Source organism: Carlito syrichta, unplaced genomic scaffold (genome assembly GCF_000164805.1).
Source record: "Carlito syrichta isolate Samal-C Ts95f unplaced genomic scaffold, Tarsius_syrichta-2.0.1 Scaffold126482, whole genome shotgun sequence".
Classification (NCBI taxonomy): domain Eukaryota; kingdom Metazoa; phylum Chordata; class Mammalia; order Primates; family Tarsiidae; genus Carlito; species Carlito syrichta.
Window position 1 is genome coordinate 19,818 of NW_007070578.1, and position 13,538 is coordinate 33,355.

At 52.0% G+C, this 13,538-nt stretch overlaps 2 protein-coding genes across 2 annotated transcripts in view; one reads left to right on the forward strand and one right to left on the reverse strand.

The window, feature by feature from the left end:
• Nucleotides 1-13,538, reverse strand: part of SYMPK (symplekin) — a 40,040-nt gene that overhangs the window by 8,810 nt on the left and 17,692 nt on the right. Inside the window, exons 9-19 of the mRNA XM_008048663.2 lie at nucleotides 12,910-13,064; nucleotides 11,222-11,372; nucleotides 9,010-9,214; nucleotides 7,835-7,985; nucleotides 6,492-6,727; nucleotides 5,432-5,513; nucleotides 5,086-5,199; nucleotides 3,540-3,687; nucleotides 2,496-2,656; nucleotides 1,122-1,230; nucleotides 732-832 (exon numbers count right to left, since the gene is read on the reverse strand). Of these exons, the coding sequence (XP_008046854.1) occupies nucleotides 732-832; nucleotides 1,122-1,230; nucleotides 2,496-2,656; nucleotides 3,540-3,687; nucleotides 5,086-5,199; nucleotides 5,432-5,513; nucleotides 6,492-6,727; nucleotides 7,835-7,985; nucleotides 9,010-9,214; nucleotides 11,222-11,372; nucleotides 12,910-13,064 (1,613 nt within the window). The remainder of the gene's footprint in view (nucleotides 1-731; nucleotides 833-1,121; nucleotides 1,231-2,495; nucleotides 2,657-3,539; nucleotides 3,688-5,085; nucleotides 5,200-5,431; nucleotides 5,514-6,491; nucleotides 6,728-7,834; nucleotides 7,986-9,009; nucleotides 9,215-11,221; nucleotides 11,373-12,909; nucleotides 13,065-13,538) is intronic.
• FOXA3 (forkhead box A3) overlaps nucleotides 4,709-13,538 on the forward strand; it is a 39,862-nt gene continuing 31,032 nt past the window's right edge. Inside the window, exon 1 of the mRNA XM_008048662.1 lies at nucleotides 4,709-4,718. The gene's annotated coding sequence lies outside the window, so the exon portion shown is untranslated. The remainder of the gene's footprint in view (nucleotides 4,719-13,538) is intronic.

Below are 13,538 nucleotides of genomic sequence, written 5' to 3' on the forward strand. Positions count from 1 at the left end.
AAAGGCGCGGGATTACAGGCTGAACCATCGAGCCCGGCTGATTTTTTTTTTTTTTTTTTTGAGTTGGAATCACACTGTCACTCAGGCCGGTCTTGAACCCCTGGGATCAGGCAATCCTCTTGCCTCCGCCTCTCAAAGTGCTGGGATTACAGGCATGAGCCACCGTGCCAAGTGTGTGATCCTCTTTTTTTTTTTTTTTGAGTTGGAGTCTCATTCTGTTGCCCAACTGGAGTGCATTGGCATGCTCATGGCCACCGCAGCCTCGACCTGCTGGGATCCAGCGATCCTTTCGCCTCAGTCTTCCAAGTAGTTGGAACTACAGGCATGCGCTACCACACCCAGCTAATTTTTGATTTATTGTAGAGATAAGGTCGCACCAAGTTGCCTGGGTTCAGGCAATCCACTCACCTCTGCCTCCCCAAGTGCTGGGATTACAGGCTGAGCCACCGCGCCCAGCCTGTGATCCTCATTTGATGGGCAAAAAAACAAGGCTGCTTGAGACCAGAGAGGACTGACACAGAGCCCAGGCTGCTTGCTGGTCTCTGTAGCCCAGCAGTGTGCTCTTCAGCATTTTACACAAGTACCTGGGTGTCAGTGGTTTCTAAGATTTCTGACCACGGGCAAGATATGCTCCCTTTCTTATTTGCCTCTGGCTCAACTACAGCTGAAGAAGCTTGTTGCTTCTCCCTGCCCTGCCACGCCCCAGAGGCTGACAGGCACCAGATCCATACCTTCTCCAGCCCATTGAGCACAGGGATGAGGAAGCGGACATCTGGCAGTCGCTTGTGGTATAGATCCCGAACCCGCTTCACCAGCTCTGGGGAGGGCGGGACTGTGGGTAGAAGTAGTAGGAAGTACCACATTAGGGTTGGAAAGGGACAAGTAAGAATGAGCACCAAAGGAAGAGGATGGGAGGGAAGGGCAACTCAGTTTCAGAGAAGGGATCCTTGGCCCTTGGTTTCCACACACACTTATTAGCATCACACTGTTCCAGATGGAGAACCTGAGACACAAGAGCAGGGAGAGACTTAGCAACTCTGGTCCCCAGGGCCCGGGAAGGAGAAGTGGGGAGGGCTCAGGAGAGGGGGAAAAGGGGAAAGACCGGGGCCCCTGGGGGACACCTTTATCTGTGAGGCTGTGCAGACATCGGGTGACCAGCGTTTCTGCCCCCTTGGGACAGTTTTCTACCAGCAGGAGCAGCTCTGGTGAGTTCATGCCCATTCCTCGGATCTAGAGGGAGAGACAGGGGTAACTAGACCCAACATGAGAGCTCAGGGGGCACAGGTGTCACCAGCAGGGCGGCTGTGGGGAATGCTGGGACATGGGGTGAGAACTAGGGACAGGGTGTGGAGAGGAGGGACATTTGGGGAGAATGGGAGGTACAGGTCAGAAGCTCCTGGCCTCTTCCACCCAGACTCATCCAGATCCAGTCTCACTCCAGCTCCCAGGGTCTGCCAGTGCTGTCCTCTTGGTTGTCAGACCTGACGCAGTCTATAATGCACAACCTGTGCTCCAACTACTTGGAGCATCCTTTTCTTTTCTCCACCCACCCTCTTTCATGACTTGGTTTCTCACATGTGCTCAGCTTGGCTCTGTGCCTGGAAGGGCTCAACCGTGTGGCTTTGGGAGGCTGCCCTGCTGTGAGCACCAAACACAGAGAGCAGGGCTGGCTTTGTCTTGGCCCAATAAGCGTTTACAGCTGTGACTGGCACTGACACTCTTTGCCCTCGAGGAGCTCACAGTACAGCAAGGTCATTTTCTGCAAACCACTTGGCATGCCTTGGAAACGGGGATTCAGATCTCTGCCTCCTTCTGATAAAAGCCTGTTATCCCCGTCTTACAAGGAAGGATACTGAATCTGGGTGGCAGATACAGGGGATGAACATACAGTTCTCTCTCCTTTTGTTTATGTTGCAAGTTTTCCATAACCAAAAAACATCAGGGACAGAGATATAAAAAAGTAGTTTCAGCTGCAAATTGGGAGGAAGGGCAGACACTCTGAACCACAGGTGCAAGTTTGCCGAGCTGCTTCTCATGGGGGCAATCCTGTGGCTCCAGAAGGGGGGCAGAGGGACTTATCTGTGTGTAATGGCAGCTAGAGGTCCCCACTGGCAACACAGGGGAGGGCCAGCTCATGTGTGACAGGGACACAGATGTTTAAGTGCATGAGACTACAGACTCCTTACAACAGCATGAGGGGACTGAGACAACTTCCTCATTTTTACTAAAGGGCCCCAAGGTCGCAGTGAGAAAGTGAAAAGTGGGACACGAATCCACGTTCTGTCCAACTCTAGACTGTAACTGCCTGGCCGCCCTGTTGTTGCCTCACAAACTAATGGACGGCGTGTGGACCACCCACAAGCTCACGTCATTGGCATAGGTGACACCCCTTCATGCTCAGCACACTCTGAGATGCAGATACTGGGGGAAGGGCTGGAGCTGGAGGCTCAGTCCAGTCATGGGTGGGCAGAGCCTGGTAGGCCCAGGGGCCTCACCGGCTGTTCGATGACCCTCAGCACTGTCCGCTTGATGTCTGCGATGGCCTCAGTGTACACGGCTGCCAGCTCATGGATCAGCTTGTGGTTCTGAGGCAGGAGGGCCAGGTAGAGGTATAGACACTGCTTCACTGTCTCCTCAGTCCAGGGCGCTGCCACCTCTGACAAGGCAGGGGATGGGCATCAGACTGACCAATCCTTCCCATCCCCAAGGTCTGTCCCTTCTCAGAGAATGGGTCAGTGGGAGAGGGAGGTGGGCAGAGAAGAGAGCTGGGACTGGAGAGCTAATCTAAGGCAAGAAAATGGGTGGAACCAGAACTTCCCATCTCCAGCCTCCCCTGATCTCCAAACCACATAGCAACTAAAAAGTTCTTTCTAAACACGATTCTGACCCTGTCCACTCCTGTTGCAAGTCCTGCCATGACTGGCCTCCAGGTAAATCCCCAGCTCCTCCCCTGGCGTTGCAGGGGTGGCCCCTGCCCACTGCCACCAGCTGTACTCTATGTGGGTCACACACTCCTCTGCTTTGCATCCACTGTCCCCTTTGCCTGGGCCACTGCCCTCAGCTCCTCACACCTGCTCAGCCTCTGGGCAGGATACAGACTGCACGCCTTTCCTTGGGAGGCTTCCAGCATTCAGTCTGGGCCAGGCCTTGTGTGCTTCCCCATCACAGCCCCCGACCTTCCATTTAATGGTCCATTTAGCTGGAACCAGGTCTACCCATCTGTAATCCTGGGGGACCCAGGGCTTTGCCCAGAGAAGTGGCCAGAGGTGGTCCTGCCTGACTCTTCCTGGAATCTGACCACCGGCCAACTCTCCTTGTCCTCTGGGCCTCTCCCTGACACCTAAGGCTGGGTCAGGTGCCCCACTCTGGCTGTCATAGTCCCCTCATTGGCTGTCCCAGCCCTGCCCGTTCCCATCCTGACTGTCTGGCTGCTGCTCTAGTCAACGGGCAGGGCTCAGCTTTATCCTCCCCTGCTCCCAGGGCCCAGAGCCCAGGACACAGCAGGTGGTTGATACACATCTGATGAGCTTGCGCCCAACCTGTGTCCTTGTCGGCTCCAAACAGCACAGACGGCGGGTTGGGGTGGACCAAGAGCTGTAGATAGTTGAGGGCAAATTTCTCCACGTACTCTCGCAGCTGTTCCTTCTCATACATGCGCTTGATAAAGAGCAGGGCCTGAGAGCGCACCTGGGGAGAGTAGGGCACAATGGAGAGGAGCGGGGTTCAGGGAAAGGGGTCGGCTGTTCTCCCGAGCTTGGCAGCATTCGTGTGAAAACAAGCCTGAGCCTGAGAAAGGCCCAGCCCAGCTGTAACATGTGCCCAGTGGCCATCAGCTCAGGAGGGAGGCATCCTAGCCCAAGGCAGGGCCCGCATCCTCACCTTGCTGTCTGCTCCTCACCCCATCTCCCACACTCCCTGCCACGCTCACCATGCTCCAAGCAGGGCAAGTGTTCCTAAGCTCCTCAAAAGTGACGTTCCCAGCTGGGCTCGGTGGCTCAGTCTGTAATCCCAGCACTTTTGGGAGGCTGAGGTAAGTGGATTGCCTGAGCCCGCGGGTTCGAGACATGCCTGGGCAACTTGGCGAGACCTCATCTCTACAATAAATCAAAAATTAGCCGGGCGTGGTAGCACGCGCCTGTAGTTCCAGCTACTTGGAAGGCTGAGGCAGAAGGATCGCTGGAACCCAGCAGGTCGAGGTTGTGGTGACTGGGAGCGGCCACTGCACTCCAGTCTGGGTGACAGAGTGAGACTCCAACTCAAAAAAAAAAAAAAAAAAAGTGACATTCCCGGCCCAGTCTCTCCAGAATGCCTGTCGCTGGCTAAATTCTGTCACTCAACCATCATCCACTGGAGGGTCATGAGGGCATGGGCTGGTCTTGGGCACTGCTTTGTCCCCAATAGTAGCCCAGGGTCAGGGCCAGAGGTGTGCAGGGAAGGTCTGCAGAACAAACACACATGCTGCCAGGTGAGGGTGCTGGCCAAGGGCTGCAGCAGAGATGGGTCCAGGGGCCCCACTCAACCATAGCAGGCGCATACTCGTCCTGTCTAGAGCACACTTGCCTACTCATTTTTCAGGCATCAGCTCACATATCCCTTCTCCTTTAGGAAGCCTTCCTTAAAACGCTTCCTCTGCCCTGACTGCCCTAGGCTCCTGCAGCCACATGCTACCCTGTTCTAGGCCCTGAGCACGCTGTGTCCTCACTGCCTGCTGAGAGATCGTACCAGCTCCTTTACTCATCAGCACCCCAGGCCTTGAGGCGCTCACCAACACAGGTGGAGGAAGAGTGAGCATGGGACTGCCCTTCCCAGGAGGGCAAGCACACACATGCTTGTGTATACACACTGCAGCAATCGTCAAGCACAGTATCCCTAGCGTCTAAGCAGTTTCACAATCACTGAAAAGGGGGGGGGGGAACCTCACAAAAAATAAAAACCCAATAACAACCAAAAAACTATTGCAAGAAGGACATTTGGCCCAGAGAGAAACTTTCAGGGGAATGTGGATGAGGCTGGGTTAGTGACTCAGGACAGGGAATTTTGCAGACTGCTGGCTGAGTGTCACCCAGCATGTGGTGGCAGGATCACCTTGTCCTTCTCATGGGAGCTGAGGTCTAGGAGGACATGCAGGTACTGGAACTGGCGGGATGGGCGCTTGAAGATCAGGTCTCGGAGCGTGGACATTCCCAGATAGGTACGACTCTGCGGCAAGAGGGAGGAGACCAAGGCTCAGCCCACCTGCAGTGTGCCTTTGGGCTCTGTCTCTTCTGCCTTCCTCGGTCAGGTATCTGGACGGAAGGGCCTGGTCTCTCATGGACCCTCTGTCACAAGGTCTAGACTGTGTATCCATCCTCCAGACCCCCCAAGGCAGGGCCCTGTCCCCCACTACAGGTTGTCACAAGCAGGGCTCTTGCTGCACCGCAGCTGTGCTCACCTCGTCCTCACAGTACTTGCGAATCACCTCCAGGGCGCTCTCAGTAATGAGTGGTGCCTCCAGCACAACCTTGGTGAAGATCCTGCCAGGGAGGTAGGGAGGTAGGGAGGGCACAGCTGCAGAAAGGCCACGTGGCTTCCTAGTCCTGCTGGATTGCAGGAGTTCAGAGACAGCTTGTTCGACATGTGGTCACAGAGCTCTGGAGGTGAGCCAGGGTTCAAAGTCTGCCAGCTGGGTGATCTGAAACTCATTTCTTCCCTGTTATCAAATGGGGACTCCTAACTTCATTCATCTAATATAGCAATGGGAGGGAATGATGGGGATGAGATGGGTACTGGTATATTTTAGATAGGTAGGATTACATTTGAGTTGACACTGGCACAAAGAGTCAGGGGATGGGTGGGGAGAACATTCCAGGTGGACAGGACAGTAAGTGTTGAGGCCCTGAACTTGGCATGTTTAGAGAACAGACAGAAGGCCAAGGTGGCAAAAGAAACCCCCAAAAAAGAGGCTAAAGAGGCTGGATCACATAAGGCCTCACTGCCCACAGTAAGGAGCTTGTATTTTATCCTAGATGCAATGGAGAAACGTGGCGAGTTCTTAGTGGGGCAGTAACAAGAATTTACATAATCCACTTCCCCAGAGCTGCTGTGTGGAGGGCAATGGCTAAGCTAGAGGCCAAGAACAGGAAGGAAGCTACAGAAGCAATGCAGGCAAGAACTGGAGAGTAGAGAAGTCCATCTCCAAAACAAGACCAGGAGGTAGGCACTGTCACCAACAGGTGGGAAAACAGAGGTACAGAGGGTGAGTGACACAGAATACTCAAAGTAAGTGGCAGAGCTGGGAGCAAGCCTAGGGGGCGCAAGCCAGAGCCCACACTGAAAGTTACAACCTATGTGGGCTTCCACAGAGGGGGAGGCAGAAGGGAGGCTTGGGAGGGGTGTGTGGAAGACTGACTCTGGTGGTGACAAAGGAGTAGGTAATCAGAAACCAGAAAGGGAGGGCAGGACACAGACGATGGGACTCTCGGGGATGGTGGTTGCAGGGCCATGTCCCTTACCCATCCTTCTGGTCTGGCTTCTCCTGCAGGCCCGAGAGCAGGCGGATGAGGCAGTCCTCATACTTGTCCAGGATTCCTGAGGCACCAGCTGCCAGGTAGGTGTTGTACTCCTGGTAGAGCCAGGCGAAGGCCAGGTCCAGGCGGGCCCGCACATCCTCCAGGATGAAGGACAGGACCTCAGCCTTCAGGCCCGAGTCGAACTGTGTTACCAGGCTGGCCAGGATCTTTATGCGCACCTGGGTGGAGGGCAACTCAACATGTTATTCTGGGGGTGGGCAATCCTGGGAAACCCCACAGTTTGCCCTACAATTCCTCCCACCCAGGATCCAGAACCCCAGAGCAGACACAGTGTTAAGTGAGAAGGACAAGCTGAAGACCCTGTGCCCATAGGTCCCATTTGTGTGGTGGGGAGGGATGAGGGTCAGACATCACAGAATAGAAATGAGGTTCTGGAGTAGTATCCACGTACTTAAGTGTACAGAAAAAGATCCCACCAAGATTCCCCTCTGGTATACTGGTCACCTCTGAGGAGGGGGAGAGGTTATAGGTGATGGCCAAGGAAGACTGTATTGTATCTGTGGTGCCCAGAAATTTTTTTTTGGGGGTTGGAGTCTCACTCTGTCAGCCAGACTGGAGTGCAGTGGCACACTCCCGGCCACCACAGCCTCAACCTGCTGGGCTCAGGCGATCCTTCTGCATCAGGCTTCCAAGAAGCCGGAACTACAGGTGTGTGCTACCATGCCCAGCTAATTTTTTGATTTATTGTAGAGACGAGGTCTTACCATGTTGCCCAGTCTCAAACCTGCAGATTCGGGCAATCCTCTCGCCTCAGCCTCCCAAAGTGCCGGGATTATAGGCTTGAGCCACTGCGCCTGGCCCAGAAATATTTTTAAACGCAGAGCATATACTACCAGTTAATTAAAAATTTACTTCAAAGAATGGGGAAAAAGTAGCTTGACTGAGGTAACACCACCAGCAAATGGCAGAATCAGGATTTAAAAGCAAGATGTCTGAATCTAAATAATAGTAATAAGAAGAATGTTAACAGCCACAAAGACCCCAGAGCACAGATGCAGCCGTCACTTACAGAGGCTCCAGCACCCCACACTGTACTGATCAAACACACGTGCGCACCTGCACATTCTTCTTCATCTCCTGTGAGGAGTTGCTGCAATGGTCTTTTAGGGAGGACAGGAGCGAGGCTGGAGAATGGCCATGAGCAGCAGGGCAGGGGTCTGCAGCCAGGGAGTTCTGACCCCAGGGTCAGACTCTTCGCTGGGATGTGAGTTAAGCTCTTGGAGAGAGGGATTGGAAGGATGGGCTGGGGGAGGGCAGGAACACACCTGGGCGGCCCCACTGCAGGCCACAGCCTTCTCAGCCCGCAAGATCCGCTTCACAGCACCTAGCTTCATGGCCTCAACCTGGGCGTCGGTCAGGGGCTTCAGCACGTCACTGAGACGGAAGATTTTCTTGCGCCCGCCAGCACCTGCTAGCCTATGTGAGAGAGCAGGGACAGGATGACTCAGAGCATCCTTCCTGCAGTCCAGGCCCATCTACTGACTCTCCCCACCTCAGGGACCAGGCAGGCCACACAGAGATGCCCCCTGCTGCCTCCTCATCTCTCCTATGACTTGGAGGCATGGCAGGGTGAGGGGTAGGAGTGAGGAAGAAGATGTTATTTTGTTTTTGTACAGGGTATCTTAGGGAAGGCATCTAAAGAGGCAGCGTGTGAGTGGAGATTAGGATGAGGCAGCATGTGAGTGGAGATTAGGATGAAGGGAGGAATAAGAGGCCTGAATATCTGGAGAAGAGCTTTCCAGGCAAGAAAAGGAAGGACCATTGGTAGTAATGGGAAACTGCCAGGGAAGGGGGGTTGGGAACGGCAGTAGTGGGAAACTGCCAGGGGTGGGTGGGGGCATACCTCATCAACAAGGGTACCTGCATAATGAACATTTGTATACCTAACCTTGAATTGTATCCCACATCTTGAAAATTAAAAATTAAAAAAAAAAAAAAAAGGAAGGGCAAAGACCTTGAAGTGGGGACCTGCTTGTGGGGGAACTGGAGGAGGCAGAGAGGGGAGCAGAACACGCTCAGCTGTGTTAGCAAGGCTTGGGTGGAGCCTGGGCTGGGACAGAACTGGCTTGCTTTTGTGGTCTGCAAGGGAGGTACCAATGAGCACAGTGATGGTGATAACACGTCAGGAACCATGTAAAATGCTTTTCAATCACAATCGCGTTAACTCAAGAGTTAGCTAATCTAGTTACCTAACCATCACTGTGAACCAATTTAATTCTTCCTTGATTCTTATGAGAAAATACTATCATCCCAAATTTAGACATACAAGAGGGGGCGTTTTTACAGGAAACAAAGGTTTCGTGGTTACAGCACTGACTCAGGAGTCAGTGAGAACCTGGTGAGACTTCCTGTCTGCCTCACATTCATGCACACACACAAGCTGAGAACTGGACCCCGAGATAGGACTCCCATCCTGCCCCGGCACCTGAAGGGGACTCACCGGGGCTGTGTGACAGGAATGATGGGTTCTGGCCTTCTCTTGGCCTGGGGCGCCTCCTCCTCCAGGGGGGACATGGAGCTCAGGGAGCCCACCACTGAGATGGCTTGGCCCTGGGCTGGCATGCGCCGCTTGATCAAGACACTCTCTGGTTTCACCACCTTCTCCTCCTTGGGCTCCTCCTTGCACTGCTTGGTCTGCTCCACACCTGAGTGGGAGACAGCATGTGGGTCCTGCACATCAAGCCCACCTGCTCCGACCCAGGGCCCTCCTGTGTGCCGGCTGTGTTCTGAGTTGTGTACACACAAAACCTTATTTACACTTGCAAAATGCCTTCCTAGGATGGGTGCTCTCTTTACCCCCACTTTGCAATATGGTAACCGAGGCTCAAACTAGAAACGCCATTCACTGCTGGTGGGCGTGACAAATGGTGCAACCACTTCGGAAGCATGATGCAATGTTAATAGCACTAACTTAACCAATGACCAACCAGTCCACTCCTTAGAATATACCAAGACAGATAAGAGCAGGTGTGAATCCACAGACTTGGTTACAATGGCCAAAAACGGGAAACCAGCCACAGGTCCACCAACAGGAGCATGACAAAAAAAATTTTATTTGTATATTCATATAAAGTAATATGACTTCAGTTGTCAAACTAGTTTTCACGATGATATGGATGAATCTCAAGAACTTATGGTGAGCAAAAGTTCATACTTTTTGTGATGCTATTTATATGATAGTGAATAGGTCAAATGAAATCTATGGAGGCAGAAATTAGAAGAGTGGTTATCACTGGAGTTGGGAACCCTGAGTGCGACTGGAGAGGAACAAGATTTCTATAGTGGTGGAAATGGTCTATACAGGCGGGGCTTCTCTAATCCAAAATGCTTCAAAATCCAAAACTTTCTGAGTATCTACATAATGCCACAGGTGGAAAATTCCATAGCTGACTTCATGTGACAGGTTGCAGTCAAAATTTTGTTTCATGCACAAAATTATTAAAAATATATAAAATTACCTTCAGGCTATATATATAAGGTATACAAGAAACATAAATGAATTCTGTGTTTAGACTTGGGTCCCATCCCCAAGATATCTCATTATGTATATGCAAGTATTCCAAAATCCAAAAAAACCCAAAATCCGAAACACTTGTGTCCCAAGCATTTTGGGTAAGGAATATTCAACCTGCATCTTGATCCGGGCGGAAGTTACACTGGTATGCTCACTTTGTGAAAATTCACTAAAGTGTACAATGAAGAGTTGTATAGGCCAGGTGTGGTGGCTCACGCCTATGATCCCAGCACTTTAGGAAGTTGAGGCAGAAGGATTGCTTGAGCCCATGAGTTCGAAACCAGCCTGGGCAATATAGCAAGATCTTATCTCTAAAAAAAAATTTTTTAAGCCGGGCTTGGTGGCTCAGCCTGTAATCCTGCACCTTTGGGAGGCTGAGGTGAGTGGATTGCCTGAGCCCACGGGTTCGAGACCCGCCTGGGCAGCGAGACCTCATCTCTACAATAAATCAAAAAATCACCCGGGCGTGGTAGCGCATGTCTGTAGTTCCGGCTACTCGGAAGGCTGAGGCGGAAGGATCGCCAGAGCCCAGCAGGTTGAGGCTGCGGTGGCCAGGAGCGGCCACTGCGCTCCAGTCTGGGTGTCAGAGTGAGACTCCAACTCAAAAAAAAAAAAAATTTTTTTTTAACCAGTCAGGTGTGGTAATGCATGCCTATAGTCCCAGCTACTCGAGAAGCCGAGGCAGGAGGATCGCCTGAACCCAGGAAATCAAGGCTGTGTGGTGAGCTGTGATTGTGCCACTATTCCAGACTGGGCGACAAAGTGAGAACCCCAAATCAAAAAATGAATTAAAAAAACAAAAAACAAAAGAGAATGCATGTCACTGTACATATAACTCAATAGTACTGTTAAAATGGGGAAAAACTCTGAGGTTCAGAAAGGTTAAGTAACTTGACCAAACCACACAGCTATTAAATGGATGAGAACATCTGGTACAACTCAGACCTTAAAGCCAGGTCTGTTGCATTTCAAAGCCCAAGACCTTAATCTATCTACAGGATCTGTAATTGTTGACACAGAAGCACTCACGTGATTTTCAGCTGCACCACCATAAGAAGGTATTCTTTCAGTAAGAAGAACATAGTAGCCACAAATGCCAGTCAGTCCCTGGCCCAAGTCAGCTCCAGAAGATACTCACCTGGTCCCAGTCCCGCAGCTGTCATCTGTGTGGCCATAAGCCGAGCCAGGTGCTTGATTTGGGCCTCAGTGCCTGCTGACTCCACGGGGGTGTAGATGGCTTGGAAGGAGGCAGGCATGGTCTCAGGCAGGTATACCATGCTGATGAGGACCTGCGGGATGCCCAGGAAGAGGAGCCTCTCATAAACCATCAACTCAGCAAGCACTCATTCCATGCCCAGGCCAATGCTGGGAAAGTGTCAGCAACTAAGACCGACCTGGGTCTGCTCTCATGGAGCTCAGCCTCTTGGGGTAGTCAGAGAGAAAACAAGGAATGACACAGTGCAATGCTTGAAAGAGGGACACTAATAGTTTGGCGCAGTGGCTTATGCCTATAATCCCAGCACTTTGGGAAGCTGAGGTGAGAGGATTGCCTGAGTCTATGGGTTCAAGACCAGCCCGGGCAGCTTGGTGAGACTTCACCTCTACAATAAACCAAAAAATTACCAAGTGTGATGGCACGTGCCTGTAGTTCCAGCTACTTGGAAGGCTGAGGTGGAAGGATCACCTGAGCCTAGCAGGTTGAGGCTGTGGTGGCCATGAGTGTGCCACTGCATTCCAGGCTGGGTGACAGAGTGAGGCGCAAACTCAAAAAAAGAAAAATTAGCCGGGCTCGGTGGCTCAGCCTGTAATCCCGCGCCTTTGGGAGGCTGAGGTGAGTGAATTGCCTGAGCCCGCGGGTTCGAGACCCGCGTGGGCAACTTGGCGAGACCTCATCTCTATAATAAATCAAAAAAATCAGTCGGGCATGGTAGCACATGCCTATAATTCCAGCTACTGGAAGGCTGAAGCGGAAGGATCGCTGGAGCGCAGCAGGTCGAGGCTGCGGTGGCTGGGAGCGGCCACTGCACTCCAGTCTGGGCGACAGAGTGAGACTTCAACTCAAAAAAAAAAAAAAAGAAAAGAAAAAACTTAGCTGGGGATGGTAGCATGTGCCTGTGGTTCCAGCTTCTTGGAAAGCTGAGGCGGAAGGATCGCCTGAGCCCAGCAGGCTGTGAGCATGCCACTGCACTCCAGCCTGGGCAACAGAGTGAGACTCTGACTGAAAAAAGAGAGTGTGATGATAGAAAAAAATAGAACAAGGGAACGAAAGTTAGATCAGAGGGCCTACTGAGGAAAGCTGAACTTAAATTTTATCTATTTAAATCTTCCTTAGAGAGCCATGGCAGGAATGTGAGCAGAGGACGACAACAATTTGTGCCTTAAAAAGCTAAGGCGCCAAGCAGCCACGTGGAGAGTGCTCTTCTCAAGGAGGCCAGTCATGTAGCAAATGGGGGCTGTGCCATCCCAGCCCACCAATACCTCATTAATTACACATCATTAGCAAACAATCAAAACATTTATGGGGTTCATGACCCCCTTCCCCCAACTCTCCAGTGAACAGAATCTCTCTTCAAAGGAAAGGAGAGATAGAGCGTAAGAGTAAGTGGTTTTGGATGGGGACTCAGACCACCCAAAGAAGGCCTACTGGGAGGTGATGCCAAGTGAGGGACTAAGGGTCAGAAAAGAGGTTAAAAGAACCCTCTGGGCCACCCCTCATGGAACCAACATCATCTGCAAGGGGTGGACAGTATGGAGTGGACGCAGGTGAAAGGACTAGGAGATCCTTCCTCCTTATCCTGGGGGAAAATGGCCCCCACCCATCCTCACCAGATTGGCCACATTATCAGGTGTCAGCAGAGGCTGGAGGAACTCGGCTGTGATGTCTGTGTCCGACTGGCCGGAGATCTGGGCTGAGGCCTTCGAGGTTCCTGATGGGCCTGGCTCCAAGTCCTTGTCCTCATCGTCTTCCCCCAGATTGGGCTCTGGGATAGGAGAGGAGAACAAGAAGCTGGTTCTGGAGAGAGCAGTAGGCCCTCTCTCCTCACAGGGTGCCCAGGTGGTCCCTGCCTCCAGCCAGCCCTAGCAAACAGGAGTAGCACAGTGGATGCAGAGCCAGGCTGCAACCCTGCCTCCAGTGTCAAAGTGCCATATGACCCTAGGCAACTAACTGCTTCCTCCTGGGCCTCAGTTCTCCTCATGTGGGAAATGGGAATAAACCATGCCCCTCCAGCTAATCACACTAAGCTCAACTAATAATTTCACAGAGTTTTATTATTTAAAAATCTCTATTTAAAATAGTAATCAACTTTACTAGGGATCAGGGGAATGCAAAAAAGACAAATAAAAAACGCCCCAAATCTAATGAGATAGGATTCTTTTTTTGTTGTTTTTTTTTGAGTTGGAGTCTCACTCTGTCGCCCAGACTGGAGTGCAGTGGCCCGCTCCCGGCCACTGCA